This window comes from Hylaeus volcanicus, chromosome 4, assembly GCF_026283585.1.
Source record: "Hylaeus volcanicus isolate JK05 chromosome 4, UHH_iyHylVolc1.0_haploid, whole genome shotgun sequence".
NCBI classification, from domain to species: domain Eukaryota; kingdom Metazoa; phylum Arthropoda; class Insecta; order Hymenoptera; family Colletidae; genus Hylaeus; species Hylaeus volcanicus.
The window spans coordinates 22,710,044-22,733,988 of record NC_071979.1 but is presented as its reverse complement, the minus strand read 5'-3'; the positions used below and the strand labels follow the sequence as shown (position 1 = coordinate 22,733,988).

Here is a 23,945-nt window from a genome sequence, read left to right as displayed (position 1 = left end):
AATAGAGCGAAAATTTAGATCAATATTTTCGCATAGGACGCTCTGATTCCAAGAGAGTCGATTCTAAAAATACGGAACAGCGTGCCCCGAATAGCTTTCGTGTCGATTTTCTTCAAATGGAAGCGATGTGTGAAAGAATACAGTTTCGCATTGTCAATTCAGTTCGTTTAACTCGATCGAACAGTGAAATCTTGTGTTTATTTGTTCGTTACTTCAAATTTGTATCTAGATGAGTTGATGGAGTAATAATTTATTGTGCTTTTGATGATATTTATGAATTAATTAGATGGAGATTCTCTTTAAGAAAGTATTAAAAAGAATAATACAAATATGTCTTAAGTTACATACATTTTTAAAGATGGTTGAAGGACTGACTCCATGTATGTATTTCAACATATCTATAATTGTATAATAATTACGTATAATTGTATTGTTTTACTTAGGTTGAAACTTGGTCAATTTTCCATGTGGGGTACCTATTATGTGGACGCGAATGATGTCAAAGTCGCATCCTGTTTCGCGATTGAACGACGTAAATGTCGTTCGGTGGAAATGAAATTTTGTAAAAGTCGGACGCGTCGTCGTCGGAAATGTTTTTCGTTGCTATTTTTGATAGTTTTCCCTTTCTTCCGCGGTCGCGTTTCAACGTCAATTCCGCGTCGCGACGTCGCGCTACGCCCTGGCTGGTTGCACGAATATTCGACGCGTTTTGTCGTCGACGTGAAATCAAATATCCACCGTTCAATCTGGATGGGTGACGATTGTATCGCGAACAATCACAGAGGTGTTACTAACAACTGTCGGCTAGACACAGATATTTACCCGATACTATCCAGTGATATCGTAATTGATACTGTCATGAGTGTCGTGTGACGATACGTGGAACAAACTCTTCTTTCATGCTGGGGATTCGTCTGTGATTATTTTCCAATTTACGGATAACCGCAATCTAGTTTTTGTTACGAGAACACCAGAGTAAATTTAAGACCACTGTACACATTTAAAAAAAATTACAATTTGACACTTGCTGCTACGATAACTATTATCGTTGAAATTAGAATTATAATTTTGTGTTCAGATATATCAAATAATTTTGCGAACATTCCAAATGAAACCATATTAAAAGAGTCGAGAAAAAATCGTTTCATATTAATATTGGAAAGTATCTAGAATGACGAATAAGATATAAACAGTTGTTTAAGTATTAATCTTAGAATAAAAATTTGAATGTCGCCCATCTCCGCTTTGTACAAGCAGTATTTTCTCGAATTCGAATTTAGTATGATTGATAACGACAATTAGTGACATGCATGTGTGCCATAGAATTGAAACAAAAACAACAAATAGAATTGCTTCGTTAATTTGTTACACAAGCGACGTTTTGTCGATATTTTAGAACGTGGAATATAACACAACACACGGTCTGCCGGTCGACTTAGTTACGGGTCATTCCACTCAAATCGATCACTATTGTACTCGTCGACAGGGATTTTATTCAAATTGAAATATGTTTCACTCCATGTGAAAATAGGGCAGATTTAAGTCATAAATTTGGTTTTTCCGAAATTGTTTAAAAGAGTACAAAGAGTCGTAAAAGTCGCCGATAACTTCCAACTACGAAGATCTATATTTTTTAAACAATACCGAAACCAGTAAATTGATGACTTAAACCTCCGCTATTTTCCCGTGGACTGCGATATATTTCAATTCGAACGTTATCCCTGGTATAGAGGACAAAAGTGATCGATTTGGAGCGAAATGACTCGTGCTGGCTTCATTCTTTTATTCCAACAGTACGATAACCGTTTGTTAAAGAATTCAGGTAAAATTTCACGTGAAAGTACACACAAATCATACACTTGCCTCGCGTGTTAAAAATCGGTGACACAACGCCACCTGACATTCCATTTCTTATTTTTATTCCCACAGTCATTTCTCAAGAATGGCTGGCTCTACTTTGGGACGTTGGTCCTTTGAACCTACATTTATCACGGGAGGTTCTTTTGTAGGTTTTTTTGTCAGCTTGAGCTTTTACGTATATATGGGATTACATGTTGTATAGGTTACGGGGAAAAGCTTCAAAAGCCAGTATTACTTGCTGGGATTTCTTCCCCGAAGTTAGGAAGCTGCCTCATAAGGTACTTTGGGCGTTAAACTCGTGTTTAAAGGCTCTACTATAAACTCGAAATTATTGAAACTGTTATGTACAACTACAACTAACTTTGGAGGCGCTGGAAACTTAAACTTTCATTTGGAATACAATTAAAAATTACTTATGGAATTATCAGGTCAAAACTTTTGAAATTTTCAGATCTGCAATGGGTCTATCATGGCGATGATTTTCAGTAAAAAACAAATTACAATGTTTCACAAGTTTTATGCTTTATATCAGAGAGGTTCAATTAAACAAATTTATCGTTTACAAACGTGCAATGGCTTCTGATGGCCCAGAAAGAAATAATACAGTTTTAACGAGTGACTCGAGTTCGTTCGAAGCAAACCAAAGGAAAAATTGCATAAGTAATTTATATAGTAATATAAAAAGAAAGAAATATAAATTAAATAACCAGTTGTGTAACGTAGAATATACAGTATAAAATGTACATGATATATAAAACGTGGAACACAGGGCATGGACTACATAATATTAAATATAGAACATGATATACAGAGTACAGTGAAATTAATAATATAGCATCCTGGAACCGCAGTAACGCCCGCTTTCAAGTGACGATTTAACCACGAAACACAATCGACGTTAATCATCCCCCACCGCGGTGAACGTATCGTCAGGGCGAGCGACCTCGTCAGTCAGGGCGTCGTTCGAGACAAAAATCGTTAGCCCGGTTTCAAGTGACCCGGAAGGCCCGATTTTCTCACTCGAGAGCGTGAATTACGGCACTTCGAATACACGGAACGTTTCACGCTTCCGCCACGAGTTTGGACCCCGTCGTTGAAAGTCTTCGAAGCTGGTGCACCGTAAAACAACAACTTGGATCGCGGGGATCGCGCCAACGTTTGCACCAGGGGTAATTGCATGCAGGATATTCGGCCGCTTAGTGCCAACTGGAAGTTTCTGACGACTTCCGTTCGCTGGGCGAAGCCCTGCCGCTGTACATGCACCCAGGGTCCATACGTACACCATTGATTGGCGACGGGCCAAGTTAACGAGCGTGGAGCTCGTAATGTCTGGAAGAATCGCGCGGTCCAGCGTAAGAATTTCCAGCCAGAAAGCGTTGGATGGGGGACAGCGTGAATAAAAGAGGTGTTAGGGGATTGAACGGACTGGTTGAAGCGGGAGGGAGGGGTGGAGGGGGGGGGAGGGATTATTACATATGGTCTTCGAAATTATTCCTCGAGAACATGGAAGCGAGTCTGGGTCCATTCGAATGAGATTCAAAGTTATTTCAGGGATGTCTGCTAAAACTATAGGAGAGACAAGGTGTTACGAATTATTGTGATTAGAGTTCGTAGGTAACACATTCTTAATTTTGTTTTGGTTTGCGTATTAGTTTTAAAAATGTATGTTCTTTGTGATTGATTATTTAATGCTTGTCGCATTTGAAGACGACCATGGAAGTTGTAAACCATATACTGCGTTACGTATATGTATTTTTTCGCCTGAGTGGTCACCTTCAAATGCGACAATCATTAAGTAATCATTCACATAGAAGAATATATTTAAAAAAATGATATGGAAGCCAAAAGAATATTAATAATAACATATATTTACGTACAAAGACCAGCTATAATGTCAATGAATATTGTAAGAAGCCTACGTGACAGGAGAAATTTGTTTTACGTTTAACTGGGAATTTGTATCCCCGAGAGTTAGATGCAATTACGATGTCGCGGAGGCGATGAGATTTTCAAATTAGACAGGCGAACGCGGTGTTACAGGGGAAATTGAAATTTAAGAGGAAAGATGCACGGACGGATTCATTTGTTAAGAACCGCGATAATAATTCGCAGCTGCGGACCAGCAGGAATTATCGAGGCGGAACTAAATTACACAAAAATTACAGGGTTTCGTTAGGGGTTGGGATTTCCAGGAGCAAGCTGGCGTGGTAATAAATTAACAGTGTACACCGTGGTCGGCGTGAGCAGAAGGAAGACTCTTGGAGAAATAGGTGCAGAAATACTTCGCTAACTAATCTAATTTTTCCTCTCGATAACTGAATTGGAAGTTATCGGGTTCCCTATCCCTTTCACTCTTTTCCCGCGTCCTACTTTTCTGGTTGGGCAGGAAGAACGAAGTTAAGTCGCGACATAACAATTTCCACCTGAATCATGCAGCTTTAATTGCTATTAAGCACTATCTAATGGCGAGTAGTTCGTTAATCAACGCTATCTAGGGGTGTAGAAATCCAAAAGCAACGTTATCCCTTAGTGAATAATTCCGTGATAGGAAACGCCATTTGAATCAGTACTCATTTAACTTTGATTCGCTAACTGGATGTTCGCATTCAGGTAAGAATTTTGCCCATCTGCGGTTCGAGATCAAACAGATACAATCCCGCTGGTTCGTATCGAAGTCCGAATTCGAGGCTTTGGTCGATACTTTTATACAGAGCCAACGAGAACAAATCCTGTCACTAATGAGTGGCGATGCGGTTTCGATGGGAGAACGTCATTTGCGCTACACGAATTTCCGTGGTCCTCTGTTCTGTTGGAGTCGTTGGTAAATTTGTTCGATGGTATTTGCCGTTCGTCGCGAAAGGGGACAGTTGTTTGGTATTTAGGACTTCGTTTGGCTCAGAATGAGAGAACCGCGGTAAATACTCCCGTTGCCGAGGAACGTGAGAGAGTTCGAAGAGGATTACGAAGAAAAATAACGGAGGGACGCGTTAAACGTGGAACAGGATCGCCAGAACAAACGAATCACGAATCGATGTCCATTATCAAAGTAGTACACTAAGTAAGCAGTTTTGTTTACCGCTTAAGGACGCGTACTTCTTTTAGTTTCGATAAAGAGAATTTCAAAAAAATATTTTCTTAGTCTTCAGGATACATGTAAACATTGTGCAAAAGGAGAAGTCAAGACCTTCATCAGTATCGTCGCAATTAATTCCCGAAGAAATAATTCACTTAAGAACAATTCCATTAACCGGTGGGTGACTCTAACTGACTCTACCCCTGGACGTGCCACCTGTCACCTAACTGCCACCACATGGTAACCGCTGCTTCCTAAAATCAAACCATCAACTTCCTCAAAACCAACCCTCCCCCCGCGAGGCTCCATTAACCACCCAGCCTTTATACCTAGAGTCCTGTAACTCCCTGTACGATACGTGACATTACCCAACCTTTACGTGCGGCGGCTCTTATCAGCTGACGGTACGAGCGCATAGACGCCACCCATTCGTCGTGCAACGCTGGATCAATGCGAGCTCCGTTCGCTCGATCACGCCAATATCACCCCCAAGTCTCGTTACTGTATTTAAAAAAAAAGAAAAAAAGCAGATCGATCCCTCGGAATATTCGTATCCGGTTATAAATTACGTCGCTTATCCGTTCATTCGTTACGACGCTACACGTATCCACGCTTGCTGGTCTAGTGGCGGTGCCAACTAAGGGGGCGGGGGGAGATAAACGTGTCAAAAATTTCTTGCTCGTTTACGACGAGATCGCGTGTCTCAAGTAGCAAGGCGTCGTGCCTTAAACGCGACCTGTCACGTGAAGCTCTCGAGGACGTGCCCGCCTTACCGAAGGATTTAAATCTCGCAAAAATCAGGGGTGGTCCGTCGCTGGTCGGTTTTCTCGCCCCCCCCCCTCCCCCCCCCCTCGTCGTGGCCGTCGCCAAATGGGAACTATCGTCGACTCACGTGACAATTTCTTAACTCGCCGCCACGTACGCCCGTGTTTTACAACCGGGAGGACCGCTCGACTGTCTCCCCCGCACCAGTTTACGACCGGCACTTTGTACCCAACTCCCCTCGCGTCGCCAAGCTCTCCACGGTGGCTTGCAACCCCACCCACGATCCGGCGTCTTTTATGCGCCACGAGCGTACGGCTCCTTCGAACTTTATCGGTAATTGACCTTTGTGTAGCGTTTAAAAAGCCACGCTGCCACGGGGTTAATCTCCGAGCACTCGTGGCGCGCCACAGAAAACAACGGAACCGTTATTCAGATCACCGTCGTTCGAGTTCGGGAATAGTGGACGATTCCGTACTGGATCGTTAGGTCCCGGAAAGTTGGACTATGGATTGTTTCGTTCCTCTTTGTCGGAGGTACTCGAGCAGTTGCCGTTTTCAGACGACTGTTATGCCTCAGATTCGAGCGAACCCACCTTCATCCCTCTCTATGGAATATAAAACTCCGTGGAGTATAGCGGCACTTACTGCCACATAAGATCGATTTTATTTACTCGTAACCGAGATCAAGAGTTACCTTCAATTTGCATCAGACTCACGCGACTCTTACCTTGTCTTTCAATCGGAATCCTGTTGCTGCATATTTATGATATGTAAAACTAAAGCAAAAGTACAGTGGTACTCGTCTATTAAGAACGAGAGTTTCCTTGCGACTATTTCTTCCTTTGTCGCGAGAGACCCATTGATTCGAGCTGTTTGTATCCGTGGATTTAAACCCCAGTCGAGCTTCGAAAGACCTAAAATTCCACTAAGAGGGTTGGAAAAGGGTCGTATTCTTTTGTGTATCGATCGTGTTCGAACTTCTTAATAGGCTTACCGGTGGAACACTCTCGAGTAGAGCCATAATCGAGGTTTTCGTGGCGCTTCAGTTCTCGCGACGTCCTCCGTCGTTCCAGCTCCAAAGCAGCCCTGTCCTTGTCGAACGTGTTTGTGTCGGTGAACGGTCGATAATTATTTTTCCAACCATACTACGAGGTCATCGGGACGGGGTTTGACTGGGCCCAACCGACCGGAAGGACGATTACCTTCTAGCATCCCCCGGCAACTCTTCGATCCGTCGTCGCGAGAGAGTGTAAAGGCATTTATGAGCTCGTTATACCTCCTCGACGTGGATCAGAGCTTGATGCGGTAATAATCTCGAGAGTTCTTACGGCATTAGGGGTGCGATCGTTTTCGGGTCACGTATCGCGCAGTTTACGCTAATTAATCAGACATGACGTATTAGTTAGGCGGCTTTCGCCGAGGCGTATCGTGACGTATGGGGGGTTTGAGGCCACACGAGAGGGGATCTTCAAGTTTTACTCGGAGATTACGTACTTTGTTCAAACCGTACAGCCAAAGCGCGGAGTTAATAATGGAGTAGTCCGACCAACCCCTCCCCCCCACCCCCCGTACCATCTGGCCCTTCTGGAACTTTACTGCTTTTCAATTGAGAAGCTGACTGGATTAAGGGGTCGCGGCGCGTGCGAGGGCTTTCTCATTCAGTTGACTGTGACGCGTTCTCTGGCAGACAGAATTCGGTGTGTCGATGCTTCGCGTCTCTGCATCGCGAGAACTGTGTCTCTATTTTAGATGTGTGCTCCATCGAAATCACAAAATTAAGCATCGTTTGAATTGATTTTATGAAACAGTTTTTATTTTTTTTTATTTCTTTTTTTGTTTTTGAAAGTTGTTTATTGAAGCCATTTAGTTCTACATGAATTACACCTGATAAAGAATGACTTGTATCCTAATAGTCCAAAATTGAACATCTCCAGGCAGCTCATTAGATACATTTCCACAGCGACGAGAGAAAAAGAATTAATCTATCAGGAATAATAAATAAAGTGTTTTATATAAAATAGAAATTATTTAGATGAATATACACAAAGCCCAATTTTCCTAGTTCTATATAATATCAACAACGAAACTATTTACATTTCAATTCAATATTCACTTCTGCTGTCTAATTTTACTGTCCAAATTGACAATTTCCACATTCGCCGATTCTACTGTTCCATAAATTTGTAGAGGGTCTATCTACAAACTGCTCCGGCAGGTCGAAGGAGTAAAATTGTAGTTAAAGTGAACTCTTGATATATATGTCTCGTCAGATTATTAAGGAGTAAAATAAAGCCGGAAATTAAACTGTTCACTTAACCTAATTGACTACTTTCCGCTATGTCAAAATGAATGTTCCATCAAATTAACGTCTTACGTTTTTTTTAATAATTAAGTACCAGTGGGTGAGAAGAAATGAATACTTCTATAAATAAACCGAGTACTGAGAAAATATTTCATCTTCTTTTATATCAAATGTACGCCAAACTTTTTGCAGCTACATTGTTTTATTCGGATTAAATGTTACTATACCATGTCGCTCTATTAATCCAAACAACACGTAATTCTATTATCAAAACAATCTAGCATACAGACCACAGCAAAGGAAAACAAACACTAAAGATAATAATGTACATCATCTACTTAAATATAATTAGTTCTGTGAATATTAAAAAAAATTCCCGTTTAATACACCATCCGCCTCTGGCAAAGCAAACAATTACCACCGAAAAGGTCTTTTTTTTTCATCAGCCGAAAGCAGTAGAGATATTCAAGGCGTAAAAATTAAACGGAGCACCTTGTATATATATATATATGCACTGCGCGTTGCAACGAGATAAAGCGTAGAAATTAAGATTGTCTGGCTGAAGTGTGAAATTATACTGAACCGCTGCAACGCGTTTTAAAATTGCTGCGCGGAAAACGCCGGCGTCGCGAAAAAGATTTTATTACATCAACCCCTCGCTGGGGAAAATTGTAAACTCGATATAGAAATTAATACTGCTGCCAGTTTATGATCATTCCGGGCCCTTTACGTGTAATTGTCCACTTTCGTCTTTTTACACAGACGGTTCGCCGACGTTAAAAGCGTTTATGGTGAGCGCAGCAGACACAATTGCAATATCGCCCGCACACTTTTCATATTGAAAAAGGATTTCACATTAAACTTTGTAACTCTCCAGAATTCAATTTTCCGTGTGCAGTATGTATTACAGTAGGCTCCTATAGGACCTCTTACCGAGTGTGCATTCCTTTGGCGTTTCGTTCTGCGATTTATTAATACGAGTACCCTTGTAATGGAGATTTTAGTAACAGGATTTGAGAACATTAGACAAGTTATTTTATTCCATGATACATCTTGATAGTTTTAAACTCAGTCTTTTAGGGAGTCTCAAGCCAAGTCATACAAATGGAAAACGACACCAAAGTCTCTTGATTAATAAAAAATTAATCCACCGTACCACAAACCATTCCTGGTATCTTCTCGCGCTTGCTATACCTCGCATTCTATTAGGGTCGTCCATTCATTCGTCTCGGGGATGACGTTGCGGTGCATCAATCACTATCGAGCCAAAGAAGCTTAATTTCAGAAAAGCTTAATTAAAATTTTAAGCCTCAATTAAATTTCTCCCAGCCGTAAGATGCTTCGAAAGCTTACATTCGCTTAGTATCCTAAAAAAATAAGTAAGCTGAGGCGTTTACAGTACGTAATCCCTACCGATTCGATTCCCTAAAGGCAAATTCTGAAGTTGTGTCTCCTCGAAATCTTTTACGAATTATTGATAGGGGTTTAGGTTTAGATCTTGGCTCGACGTTCAGCTGTGATCCTTTGATAAGGTATTCTGACATTTTGCCAATATTGCTAGTAACTTTATCGAGAGGTCTGACTATGATAGCGTGAACACTGGAGGGTTGAAGCTCGTTCCAACTTTTTAATTGATCTGCCGATTAATTATAATCTGTACCCGACGTTTATCGATCGACGATCCGTAACTCAATCAAACGAGTTAAGTAGACGTTAATTGAAAGACAATCAGGATGGATACCATGCTAACTTCTCTGTACTTGGAATTAATTCACACACTTCGCGAGGCGATTGACACCACGCAAACTTTCCTTCTATGTATATTGGATAATGATTTTAATAGATATTAAAGGATGTGACAGGTACAAAAATAGAAATTATACAACCGATGATAGCTGATATTAGCAAGTAAATGATACCAAGAAAATTAATTTCTTCTCAGACTGGTTATCTTTCTTGAAGCTCTCGTGCAAGTTTCTTTACTTGTTCCTTCTTCGCTACTTAATCGCACTTAAGTATAATCTTCCCCCAATTCGCTGTATTATAAATTGAGTACTATTAATGGAACTACTCGTTCCTGATTAGTGTATACAAAATTCGAATAAATACCCAGAGGTATAATAATAATTCATAATTCCTAAAATAGCCCCACAGCTCAACCACAAAAGCTTCAAAATTTCGTTCCAGCATTACTCTTGCACGGTGCCAGGAAAGAATGCTTCGCAGTCGTCGCATTTTGTAACGGAAAAATGAATTCCACCTCGTCGAGGAAGCTGAAAATCATTACTCCGGCACGATAAAGAAATTTCTTCTTGCCTGGCCACTTGACCGAACAGTAATGTTTCATTTCTGCTCGATCACTCCCAGGATACGCGAACGTCCGTTGCAGACCGCGTTCGTCATCAAGGCGTGCGTACGCTGCGCGATGGAATCGGTCGAGCCCCGGAGACGCGAGAAAATTCGCGCAAAATTGCGTATTTATCGGCAACGTGTTCGCGCTAATGCCCATATTTCCGGCGGGCACGAAGCCCGATAATTTCTTTTCACGTGAAGCACTCCAGCCAACGGTAATGTAATTGACGGGCCCGCGAAACTCGAGCGCTATCCATTTTTCGACACGTAACCGTATCACGGGGCTCGATATTCAATCGGTGGATTTAATAGCCGGCTCGTAAATCGGCCCCAGCCGCGTCATTATACTCGCTTTCACCAGAGTTGGCCAGTGTTCGAGTAAAATTTTGTTCGGTGGTTTATTCGAAGATAATCTTATTCGAACAGTCACTTGAATGAGTCATTACTCTCCAACCTCGCCCCTAAAATATCAAGAAATGTAAGGAAGGAGAGAAAAAGGCAAATTTTTCTAGAGAAATAACACTTTTCCTCTTGTTAGGTTCGATAACAGCTACGGGGGAGTAAAAAGCTCGCGACAGAAGCGCGGAACGCAAGGCAGGGAACGAAAGGGCAAATTTTTCTAGAAAATAATACTTCTCCTCCTGTTAGGTTCGATAACAGTTACGGGGGAGTAAAAAGCTCGTGACAAGAGCGTTAATTGTGCCTGATGCGTGTTTCATATCGAGCCATTGGGTAATATGTCGCCGTTACACCCGTCGGAGTCACGAAGCCGGCGTAATGACAGTCCCGAGGCGCGATCAAATGTTCTTTGTCTGTTTCGCGGGACTGATACGCCAGGTTCAATCTCTCTGAGCCACGACCATGCCCGAACGTGGCGAATGGGTTCCGTGATCAGAAGCGCATCGTGAAAATCGGTATTTCCTAAGCCGAGGAGAGATATAAATTTATATTAGGCCATAAAGCCCGCGCTGCCGTACTTTATGCGTCATGAAAGTTAGGACTCTGTCCAAGATTGCTTGGGATAGTTAAGTGTTTCCAGTCATTTGATACGAGTGGTACGCGCTCCTGGTTTGCCCTCAAGTTTCGTAGTACTCGGATAAGAAGAATTAGGGGATCGTGTTGGACGTCGCATGAGAGTGAGCCTTGTCGAGGAAGAATACGTGACGTCGTGATTGTTAATTGGAAACGTTGATTAAAAAGTGAATAAAATAATTTTAATCGTGAAAGGAATTATATTAATCGCACGTAATTTCCAAGTCTTTCAAATAGGAATTGGATTGAATGTTAGGGGGACTAGTGATAACCCTATCATTATTCATAGTATTCCGAACTCCATTACAGATATTGGAGAATTCTAGAAACGCTCATATGATGCGTGAAATAGGTTTCAAGATCAATCGGGAGTGAATGTTTGAAGGCATCCGCGCCATTAAACTGTACGACGTTTAACGTTAACTTTTATTTTATTCAACTGTTTTAATAATTGTATGATAGTCGAAGAATGCGCTGGATCGTATCTCTAACTTAATTTCATATATGTACGATATCTGAAGCACAAAATAAAATCATCATCAAAATAATTCCCTGTCTTAAATAAAGTGGTGCATGAATATCCAAGCATGACATCTGATCAAATAAATTTGTTTTACATTCCTATAATCGGTTAGAAAGTATTATATTCAAATACTGCACGGATCTGCTCGGGATATGCTTGATTCGATCACTAAGTACGGTTGGTCACGCAATTGGGACGTGTCGTATTTCCTGCTTCGTTAAAGATGGAAAAAAATGTCGGACAAAAACGTTGAATCACGTGACAAGGTGTATTATCACATAACCCCTCTTTCTTGCAGTGATACACTTGCCAACTCTAACTGGAATTCTTTGGTGAAACTAGACCATAGTTTTTGTTGTCATAAATCGATATACCGCGATTTCTTTCGCGCTGTCACAGTACGTTTCTTAATTGAAACTGTTTTATTTAGTTTTTACATGTAAAGTGTGCCTCCGAATTTACCAGGTTCGTTTTTAATCACTTAATTGCAGCGTTTGTTTCAAGTGGATCGATAATGCCTATTAAAATTTAGGTCAGCAACAAGCTGACATCGTGACAACAAATTTCGATACGTAATTATAATTTATTACACGTGCGCGAAATGTGTCGGAATGACATTCATATAATTCTCATTCGGAAAGTTAAATGTAATAATCTTTGGACAGAATTTTAATAATATTCGTATAATTGTAATATAATTTCTTTGGGCAGAAACAGGAAGAAATTAAAGGTTAATACATAATGAATATTTCAATTTTTGAATTTTCGCGGAATGGCGAGTGCTTATGTCAGCGTTTGGGCGCGTGTGTGCTGAAATTTGAGTGACATTTCGTGACCAGAGCCTAATAAGTTAATTTCATGAACAATTTTAATCAATATAGTTGCGTGAAAGATATAGAATACAATTCTTCCATTACTCGTTATAATAATTTCTCTTCGTTCTTACATGAAAGCAAATATTGTAGAGAAATAATAATTTAGCTGATTACAATCTTATTGTACGACACGATAAATACACTTTACTACGCTTTAATTCAAATCAATTTGTCACTCAACATTATGCATTACATAGTTACATTTAAAATCCCCTAAGTTCTCTAAATATAAACTCAGAGGTGTTTCCCATAATTTCCCATATATCATTAATTTTCTAACCCATTAGGCCTCTCGAATTTAATCCATAGATACGAGTCTACGTGAAAAAAACTGTCACATAGATAAATAAAAAAATATTTGCAATTAATTTCCAGCCTCCTTCATAATTATGAAGGTAAGCCATACTTGGAAGAGTACTGGCAGCCATTAGGACCTCGAAGTTTATAGTACGCGGGCTTAAAAACACATAAAAGCGAACGTAAAACAAGATAGATCGAGTTTATTTGCCAGAAGTTATAGTGAGTTAAGGAGGGTAGACGGAGATGATCGCGCCCGATTATCTGGCTTTACCGTTAGAATCCATCGAGGGTGAAAATTTGAAATAAAAAGGTAGCACGCGAACCTGAAAGGCTTCGTGGGCTGGTCTCGTTGATCGAATCATGAAAAAATAATACGATGAAAATGAAGAGACACTTAAACGGTCATATAACTTTCCCAACGACTACAATATACATCGAAGTCATTTAATATTCACACCGATCTGATAACTACAACGAGAAATTTATTTACACTGTCGCCTATTCCTTAAATAATTAATAGTTGTTCAGTGCTCGAGTTATGGCAAAGGTGTGGCGAACAACGCAGAACTCGAATTTCACAATACGCGACAGTGTATACGTTTTTTTAATTAATTTTTTTGGAATTGCAATATTGTACTATCAGGAAGTAACAATTTTTACAAATTCTTTCGATTAAAGAATAAATTAAAAGTGGAATTGCAATTTTGTATAAAATATTGTAATAACAATTTTTCGATGAATTATTTTGTTCACCTCGTAATATTTGAATTTAGTTTTTCTAATTATTTTACGAAAATTGGAATTTTATTACGCAGGGTAGGAGCGATATCTCATTTAATTATTGTTTTAATTTCTTATTTGTATCAGTCATTTTTTTTTAATTACATTATTCAAACACAAAATGATAGCAATCTTTTTCGAACCAATTTTTTTGAAACAGCAATGTTATAACATAGATTAAACAACTTTTGCTTGTAATCATCTTTTGTACTTCAAACTGTGACATTTTTCAAGTCCCTTTGAAGAATTTCGAATGTCTTCGATAGTATTGAGAATTCTGCTGTTTGAGAAGCAGTTGAATTCGCGTTCGAACCAAAGGAAAAGTGTAAAAATTGTTTGCGATTGCTCTCTGTCACGCGTGCTGAATTATTCGTTCGCTTCTCTGAAAAAGTTTGTTTAGTCGTTTGTCTTCCCTGTCGCTGGCAAGGCGTTCGCGGGCGTTATGTATTTATACGCTTCGAGCATTGCGTCAGCTCTTTGTCATGTCGTCAAACGATCCAGGACCGACGTTATTGGTTCGCAGACGCTTTTTACGAGGTCTCGTTGCAGTTAAAGGAGCCTTGTAAAGTGTTTTTACGACGCGTGCTACGAATAAAACAATCTTTCGCGGTACGCATGTTCGATCTTTGAATTGAAATTCGCCGTGCAGTGGGCCAGAATCATCGAATCATTGATTCGTTAGTTTCACATGTGTGAATGAAATTTGAAATCATATTTGTGTACTGCATTAAATTTATTGTTAAATTAAAATGGTACGAAGATCATATATATCGTGTTAGTCGGATTAAAAAAGGGAGTAATGAGATAACATGGTTTATACAATATTTTGTTTAAATAGCAGTGATATTGTGTTGACAAAATGTAATAGTCTTTATTGAACAATGTTATTTGATTTATTTGATATTCATAATTTGTGTTGAAGATTCGTTTGGTATGTAGCGATCGAGTATCAGTTGCCTTCCGTGTCTGACCAATACTTGCTATTACTATTTATATTGGTGTTTACTATCATTGCTAACGGTACGGTACTTATTATCTGCTTTAATTGGTTCTAACTAGTTGGAGGGCGGTGCAATTTACAGGAAAGAAACAATACCATACCACAATGAATGTTTAGGTACGCTACCGCGAGTAGAAACCGAAACCGTAATCCGTCGCACGCGTATCTCAAGAATTTTCAAATCCAATTTCCTCGAAAACAAACCTCACACACAAAACCATAACGAAGCAATTAATTAATATTTCGACAATTGCCAAAAATTGCTAACGAACGAAAACCATCTTTCAACATTACAATTCTGATACATCGAGCCTGAAAAAGATTTCAACTATTGAAATTGTTTATTTTTCAAAGCAATATCCACCGAAATCAATAAACGATTTTTGTCATGCTACGAGTGAATTCTGCCCCATTGCAAGATATTCCCAGCGAACAAACGAGCCACGAATGATCGCTCCTCGGGGTTCATGAAATTTCATAAGGCCGGGTAGTTCCAGCCTTGTTCTAACTTCTCGAAATTATGTTAATCCGATCGGCGCCGATTTCGACGACGGGATTACCAGTGTCACGGATCGTTTGCACGAACCACGCTAAACCAGAAGCGGGCCGAGTTTGGCCTACTTTTTTACACGAGCATTACGTGATTACAGGATCCAATCCCGGAATGATGATCCGCGACTATCTGATGCTACTCTCGTGGCTGTGCGCGGTGCAAGGGAAAATAGGTAAATATAAAACATCACGGCTTGTGGAATATTACAAAATTAGCTTCAGTGTGAACCGTTCAAAACCTTTTTTTATTCGTTGATAACTAGCAATTTTCATATAAATAAGTTTTAGGTGTATCACTTTGGTGTGGGTAAGAATACTTATGGGATTGATTGTATAAACATTATTTCTTTAGAGTAATATGATAAGTAAAATGCATAATTTCAGATAAATTTATTCGTAGCTTGTTATACTACACATAAAAAAGTATGAAAACCTTTAGCGTGAATATCATTAACCCGTAATAAATAAGCCAAGGGCTTGCACGGAGAACACAGAAGTTAATTTTCAAAATAGGTAACTGTACGCATGAGTCTGCGTGTCTGTGTATTAAATAGTTGCACTGAAAGCATAAAATATTCATGGGTTTCCAACAGTTTATTACTATGGAATTACACGTTCGCGAAGTTTCCGCTCTTAATCCATGAATACACATTATCCGTAGAGTGTACAAATATTTTTACTTTTATCGTGATTGGATTTTTGTTTAATTGGGAAACAGCGTTTTCTTTTTTTCATTTTAATTTTAAGCATCGACAAGCTCGCCAACCTCTCAGCGGTGTTACGAGCGCGTGCACGGTTGTTGTAAATTATTAGGAACGGGAGAAACTTTTGTGGAATGTGGGTCGATGTTCTTTGAGCTCGGTCGCGCGAGAATTTATTCGACAGTCGTACGTTAACTTTGCCGCGCATGGTTAATTATGGATGGGATTAACAAGCCGCTTCGAAGCGAGCGCTACGTAAGCGTTCTGATAATACGCTGGAAACGACGGCAATACGGTGCCCCAATTTCCTGCCTCCTGTTATCGACGTTACACCTCACTGATGGTCTTGACCTTGTCATATATTATAGAGGCCAGGGCACCGATCAATTTTTTCAAATTAAATAATTGGGGTGCTGTCCCCTTATGCGAATAATTATCTTTGAAGTTCATATTTACAACATTGATATTTCAAAACATATTTTCCAACTTTTATCTTCGCCCTAACGATACAAATTTGCGTTTGTCCAGCTTCGGAATCTCATTATTTCCGTCAGTACTCGGTATTGGAAATGTAAAATATCTTAATCTAATAAAGGTTAAATAGAACGTCGCAAGTTCGGTGGAACAACCAATCAACCGAGGGCAAAATCAGTCCCGGAGAAGTGTAAAAATAGCTGGAAAAACACGCTCCACTCAAATCCGCGAAATACACACAATTACTCTATCGAAAGTGGCCGTAGCTGATTAATAGGAACAGATCTCGACGAGCGAAACAATGAGTAGTCGCGTGTCCCTTTTCCGCTCGTATTCCGTTCCCTCTTCTTTGTTTTGACGGAGCCAACCTCTCTGTCGGATCGATCTCCGCTCTAATTACCTTGCAAAGTAGCCCCTCCTCGTTCAGCCTCCCGCGGAAGGGGCTGTCGTGCAGTTAATTTCAAACAATCCGCGTTACATCAAGAAACCGAATGCACTTCAATTGAATCCGACTGGAAATTTCAACTCTCCTCTCCTCCTCCCCCCCCCCCTAGGTACGGTGTTATCTTGTTCCTTTTTCAACGGGAACGACGCCCCGTTGCCGCTGTCGTTGTCGTTGTCGTTTCGTTTTCGTTTCCGTGATTGCACAGACAAAGCGTCCCCCCGACGCGACGTTACATCAGTTTACAGAGGCTAACCGTAGGAATGAAAGAGAGAATGCAAATGCGACACGACGGATGCAAATAAAAGCCGAAATGCAGAAGGTACGACCTCGTTTCTCTGTTTCCAGGGTATTTCTGGCACATCACCGACATCCACTATGACCCGAAGTATTCCACCCAGGGAAACGCAGCGAGCAGTAAGTAGTCCCCGTCGGGCATACATACGTGAATCGCCCCCACCCCGTCTTGCACGCGGGTACGCCTCTTTCCTCGGGGCTTGGGCCTCTGTCAGCCAGGCCTGTCGGAAGTTCTGTCGCAAGTACATTGATCTACCGTCGGAAAATTCGGAAACGTTACTTAAAAATATTAAAGTGAAATTATAACTTGATTAATCCTTTGTGCGAATTTAAAACAAATATCAGTTCGTAGGGTACGATAAGACGGAATTCTTTTATATTTACAGTTTATTCGTACGACGTTCAGTTTCAGAGATAAAAATGAAAAACTAACGAGACCGTTTTCCCGAAATTCAATTTTTGTTACGACCTTCTAACTTATCAATTTTCATTTTCGAAACTAGGGGTCCTATGAATTTTATATCTTTAATAGATCCACTAGTCCAACTACTCTAGACAAATATAGTTCCATAAAGACGTAAAGAATCAGTTTTGAAGGAAGCAGTTTCACGAAAGGCATAAGGTACTGGTAAGAATTGACCAAGCAGGCGAACGGTTAACAGACCTACTCGCAACAGAAATTACGACATGTCTAGATACACTATGGTCCCAGTGTTGCCCAAGCATCGAGCCTACATCCCCACCGTTCCCCCCTGTATTTACCGATCGTTTTAAAGTACCTGGCGTGTCTAGCTGGCACGAGTCTCGCATGAAATAGCAGTACCTCAAATTGCGTCCTCATACCAGGGACCACCCCCGACCCCCGACTCCGTGTCATTTGGACGTTAGCGAGGCGGTACGTGACCCGTCCGGTGTGCTTTTCCCTTAAAGATCACTTGTCCCCACGTTCTCTACGCCCACCCTCCCGCCCGGCGCGTCCGCCCTTAGGGCTGGCTCCTTTTGTTCGGCCCGTGTGCACCGCGTACGTGGCGTTTCATTCGGCTGAGACCGTTCCCTTTTGCCTCGTGCTTTCAGTGTGCTGGAACACAAGGAGCAGCAGCGACACCGAGCGGATACGGCTCGACAAAAAGCTGGCAGGCGAGTTCGGCGACTATAGCTGCGATTCACCGTGGGCCTTGATCGAATCAGCGGCGAGTGCAATGGCATCGCATCGCGGCGGAGGAATCGAATTTGTCCTCTGGACGGGGTAGGTTGTGCGTTCGCAGACGGCGCCTCAGGCCGTGAGGAACGAGCCGCCGCCATCCCCACGGTCGATTAATCGCTTTACCGCCGCCGCGCCTCGCCGCGCCGGATAAGAATCTCGCGAGGAATTATGTTTGCCGGACATTAATTGGATGGTAATCGCGGCGTAGGAAATTCAACTAACCGAGTCTTATGGGGATTATCAGGGTGCCGAGGTGCCGGCGTTATTGAATCGGGGGACTGCCGGATCCAACGACGGACGTTTGATCGTTGGTGTTATTAACGTGTAAAGATCTTATTACTATTTCACAGGCGATTAACTCGCTGTTACTCGGACTTCCTTCGATGTCCACCTACACGAATTGTTCAATCGAGTTTAATAATATTAGAGGGACCGGAAAGTAGTGTCGTTTCTTTTACTTTAAATTGAAACAAATAAATTTATAATATGTTTCTATTTTTATATTTCGCCATTTAATCTGCATATTTTCAATATCTGATCGATACAATTCAATTAGTGTGCAGCGAACTGATAAATAATAATCAAGTATTGACATTCGTAGAAGCGACGTTACTTTCTGGTCTCCTTAATAAGTACGAAACCATGGAGATCGGAGGAAACGAAGTTCCTTCGATTTCTGAAGCCTGACTCTGTCAAGCAATTGACTTAATTAGAAAAGTGGAACTACATTGAGATCGCAACGCGACGAAAGATGAATGAAAATATTAGAATAATTTGTTTTTAGAAACGCTGTGATCAGTGGTCATTTACAGTCACACTTGGTCCGTGGATGACCACAAGACACACGCGCAAGATCGCGAGTTCCATATCGAACAAAGTTACGATCGTTTGTACTTGGGAAAGAAGCGGGAGAAGCGTAAATAATAATTGCTCGACGGTCAATTGGGAAAAGAATTCGTGAAACATTAACATTACAGCAAAGTCATATTCACGATCATTGTTTAAACAATTATTAATAATTAATTTAACGAACATGAGAGACGTTAATTGTAGATTACGCATTCGTGGGACATTTATGTAATTTTGATTACAAGCATATACGTCCTTTGCAGTTGTTAATTTAATATTTTCAAGAGAGAGGGCCATCATCACCTAAATGTTAAACTCCATTACACTTTATGCCTCTAAAATCCGAATAAATCGATTATGTAATTGGATAAAACACGAGGAATTGGCAGGAAATTCAATAGTATTTCCATTACTCCGGAAACAAATTAACAAGTGATTTATATCGCGTAACAGTAGCAACTAGAGAAGTTAAGTAACGAACGCGATAAGAGGACCCGTGTCGACCAACAAATTTCAACGAATGAATAATTCCGAGAGTACTCGGAGGCAATCAGTAAATTGGTTGATAAATCAAAACAATACTGATCGATGCTTAACGCGGAATACCGAGAACTAATCCGATAATTGGTAATTCGCAAACTCGAGGAACAAGAATGCAATGGGCCGTAAGGATTTGTGTTTGTGCGACGCCACATAGGAACAGGCTGCGTATCCTGTATAAATTAAATCGTACAAACTACTAGTTTAATGGAGTTTGATCAATTTATCGTCGATGCAATTGCAAACGTCGCTTGCGTTTTGGTATAAATTGTTGGAATAATCAGTAATCCCGTTCGAAATCGCGAAATCTAATAAACGCTGATTAATGCTGATATAAATCTATTATCCGCGCCGTTTGCTAATAGAATATCTTTCGCTCGTTATCGTAGTCAAACAATGGATTCGGACATCATATTTTGCTGTGATTATACCGATCGTTCGTCTTTGAGGCTTTATGCTATCGATAGTTTCCATGAAAGTTGTTTAGAAATTTCACTCACCATCACTTTCGTTACGTTACGTTTACGTTAATTCAAAGAAATTTTATATATGTGTACATAATCTTTTTGTTTGTATATCTATGATTCCATTTATAAAAATCACAAAAACAATTTTCGACGATCATATAGACAGATTAATCGATGCGAGAATGACGATTCGAAACGATCGATACACATTTGAACCAGATTAACCCGTGCCTGAGTAACTGCAGAGGCGAATAAGGCTTGCAGAAAAATAAACGACGCTCACTTGTGACAGGAAAATCCAATTTTCAATGGCTTCAGTCACGGCTATCTTTCTAATGGCGTTCCGGTAAATCGCATTTCAAACTTTGCAGGTTGCCGATTAACTTGTAGCGACACGCGCGCTCACGCGATACCCGTTGCTCCTTACTTCTCTCGATTTATACGATTTTACTCATCAGCCCTTAAATTTCGCAGTTCATTGTTGCGTTTCGTGTTCCAAGTTTCGAATCCATACGCTTCCATGGATCTTAAATCCTAAAACTACAGGATTCCCTAAAAGAGGCTTTAGGAATCTGTTTTTCAATAAAATAAAGATAGCATAGAACGTATCTGTCTCTCTAATTTTAAATGAAAGTCCAGATGATCATAATTAAACGTGAAAGGTGATGTCGTCTCAGTAAGATATAAAAAGATTACAATTTTAAAATATGATCTCGAAGCCCCATTTGGAAAATCTTTTTCAAGGAGATCCATTAATTTCGCAACCCCCGTGATTTAGTGTTTGGATGCTTTGCTCATATTAGAAAGATTTATTCAACTCAGAAAATATGGCCAGTACCGAGCGAATTTTATTGAAGAACCCGCCACTAATTTTTAGACGGGAAATCCACTTAGCGAGAGAATTCAATAACTACGATTTTACTAATGGCGCGTCAGTAAATCACAATTAGTCCTTAGAGATTACCAATGAACTACCAGCGACAGGTGAGCACGCGCTCACCTATATAACAGCATAATGCAGCAAGATTTAACGTAATTCTTTATAACACTTAAGGGTATGTTTTACATATTAATTCGAGTAGCGTAAGAATCAGTGGTACGAACTTGTAAGACGACTTAATTGAAATAATCAATCAAAAAACTACTCTCAATGATACTCTACTCCATTTCACGCTCGTAACTATTTCGAAACAATTACCCACACCAGTCGAGATCTATCAAGACAATCGAATGGAACCCCCTCCGATCGCCTAAAGATCCCAATCTCATTGTCAGTCGTTAACAAAGTTTCCAGCGAATGGGTGGAAGGTGGCAGGAGACACTCGGTCGCCCTATCGTTTCTTCGTGTTTACCAGCGAATCGGAGTAATTCTCCGCAGGCCCCGTCGTATGTAACTAGTACTAACGAGGTTGTAACTACTTGTTGCAGTGACGCGCTGACGCGCACCGCTGGCATGAGCGCCGAGCTACGTCTGCAGTGTTTGCGGAATTTGACCGATCTGTTGTCTCGCACGTTTAAGGAACAATTTGTGTTCCCTGCGCTCGGACACGACGAGGGAGTAAGCTTCGAGCAGCTCGCTGTGGTCTGGTCGCAATGGTTGCCGCAGGAGGCTTTGGACACGTTTCAAACCGGTGGGTATATCGAGGCGTTCTGATTCCGTTCTCCGCGAGTTTTCGGTGGTCCAGGACCACACGGGTATTTCTCGGTGCAGCTGAGCGAAACGTGTCTTGTAATGGTAAACACGGCTCGGGGTAGGGGGTAATACAGGAATCGGATTAAATTCCGGGAGCTTTTGGAGAACGAAATTTGAAACGGTGGTTTCGCTACGGAAGCTCTCGATATTCTTGTGCTTCGTTGATCGCTAAAATAAAAATCGCACAAGAAGAAGTTTGATGGCGTGGAAATTTAACTGTTCCGAGAGTGATCTCGTTATATCCGCGATTACCATAGTCGAGTTCGTCTCCACTTGCCGGAGTTCTTTTATTTCGGATGTTGCGATTAATTGACCCTCTGTTTATAGCTCGTTGACCGCGTTATTTTCCAGCCAGACTTTTTTTTGGTGGAAGTGGCTTAATGTACCGAATTGCGGTTGACTGCACTTTTCCGTGAAGCAGCGCGATTTCTGTGTTAAACATTGAAAAGTGTAGATTTTCCTTCACGTAGACGATTCTTTATAAAGAAACACCTAAATACTTCCACTGTTTTTAAGGACACAATCTAACGGTGATTCTAAATACATTTCACTTAGTATTAAAACTTGGAAATGATTGAAGCCATCGAGTAACTTCTATACGGTAATATTCTTTTAAAATAAATATCCTCTGCAGTGTTTACCATACAATTGAAACATTACGGTCAGCCTCACTATCGCTACAATTACTAACTTTTATAAACATTTTGAGACATATCTCGAACAAACGTTTTTCCAAGAGATTAGCAGAACACAAAAAGCTGAAAAAATTGTCTATTCACAGCCCCCTATAAATTTTTCTTAAGAAACGAAAACCCCAAGCACTTAAAGATTTCATCCCTTCGAGGTCAATTAAGACAGCCAACGAAAACTGTTCCCTGCACGCTATTACGCGCCCCAATGCGTTCTGCATTCGCGCGAGATCTCATTAAAATCCGAAATTTCGGTAGCAATCCCCGAGGAGGTTAAAAAGAATTTCGTTCGGATAACGCCAGACTTTGCTCCCAGTCGTTTCCGTAAGAAGCTAATAATAGCAAGCGGCGCCGTTGAAGGCGGAAAATTACGGTGGAAGAGACGCGAAGCGGAGCATGCTAGGAACTCACTTGACGATTTCGAACACTTGTTTCAGCCGGATATTACACGATAGAGCAGAGATCGGAAAAGTATCGAATCATCTTCCTCAACACAAATTTGTGGCTGAACACACCTTACAACCGTAATCTGGAGCAACGCACAGATAGCATCGCGACCGATGGGACGCCAGATCCTTTCGATCAATGGAAATGGTTCGAGTCGACCCTCGACAGTGCGCGGAGGAAGAAGGAAACGGTAAGCACGATTCCGCCGGAATTCAGTAATATTAACTCCCGAAGCGTGCCCGTTGCCGCGCATTGTTTGCTTCCGTCGCTTTTATTATTTTTACGAGCTGCTATGCCTGGAGAATTGTATCCAGCTTCGGCTCGCAGCACCTTGCACGCTTATCTTCAACAGTTGGTAGATTATCCCTCGCAGGGTGAATTGAAAACTTTTGCGCTCGTGGATCGGTTATGTTTATTTTTCGGCCACTTGTAAGTTAGACGGCAGCCTGACGGTTTTCCGAGAAAATTCTTTTGTTTCGAGTTCATCGGAATTGTTCTGGATAACGAGGGCTCTTATAGCCGTGACTGAGTATGAAGTGGAAACAATATTTGTAACTGAATAAAATTGAATAAGTTGCTAAGGTACTTGAGACAATCCCAAGGGATTGCGTTGTTACTTTTACCACGTTTCAAAATACTAACACTGAATATTGCAAGTATTCGATCTCTGTGAGAATCTGCTCTGGCTCTATTGTTACGGTATCAAATTGGGACAATTTTGAAATCTAC

The 23,945-nt window shown here is 40.8% G+C and overlaps 1 protein-coding gene across 3 annotated transcripts in view; it reads left to right on the top strand.

Moving 5' to 3' along the window:
* LOC128875488 (acid sphingomyelinase-like phosphodiesterase 3a) overlaps nucleotides 1-23,945 on the top strand; it is a 65,960-nt gene that overhangs the window by 20,661 nt on the left and 21,354 nt on the right. For 2 of the 3 annotated variants that reach the window (XM_054121119.1, XM_054121118.1), the window contains exons 2-6: nucleotides 15,512-15,586; nucleotides 17,379-17,447; nucleotides 18,402-18,573; nucleotides 21,816-22,018; nucleotides 23,207-23,406. In XM_054121119.1, the coding sequence (XP_053977094.1) occupies nucleotides 15,526-15,586; nucleotides 17,379-17,447; nucleotides 18,402-18,573; nucleotides 21,816-22,018; nucleotides 23,207-23,406 (705 nt within the window). In that variant the 5' untranslated portion in view covers nucleotides 15,512-15,525. The remainder of the gene's footprint in view (nucleotides 1-15,511; nucleotides 15,587-17,378; nucleotides 17,448-18,401; nucleotides 18,574-21,815; nucleotides 22,019-23,206; nucleotides 23,407-23,945) is intronic. The other variant, XM_054121120.1, reaches the window with a different exon arrangement.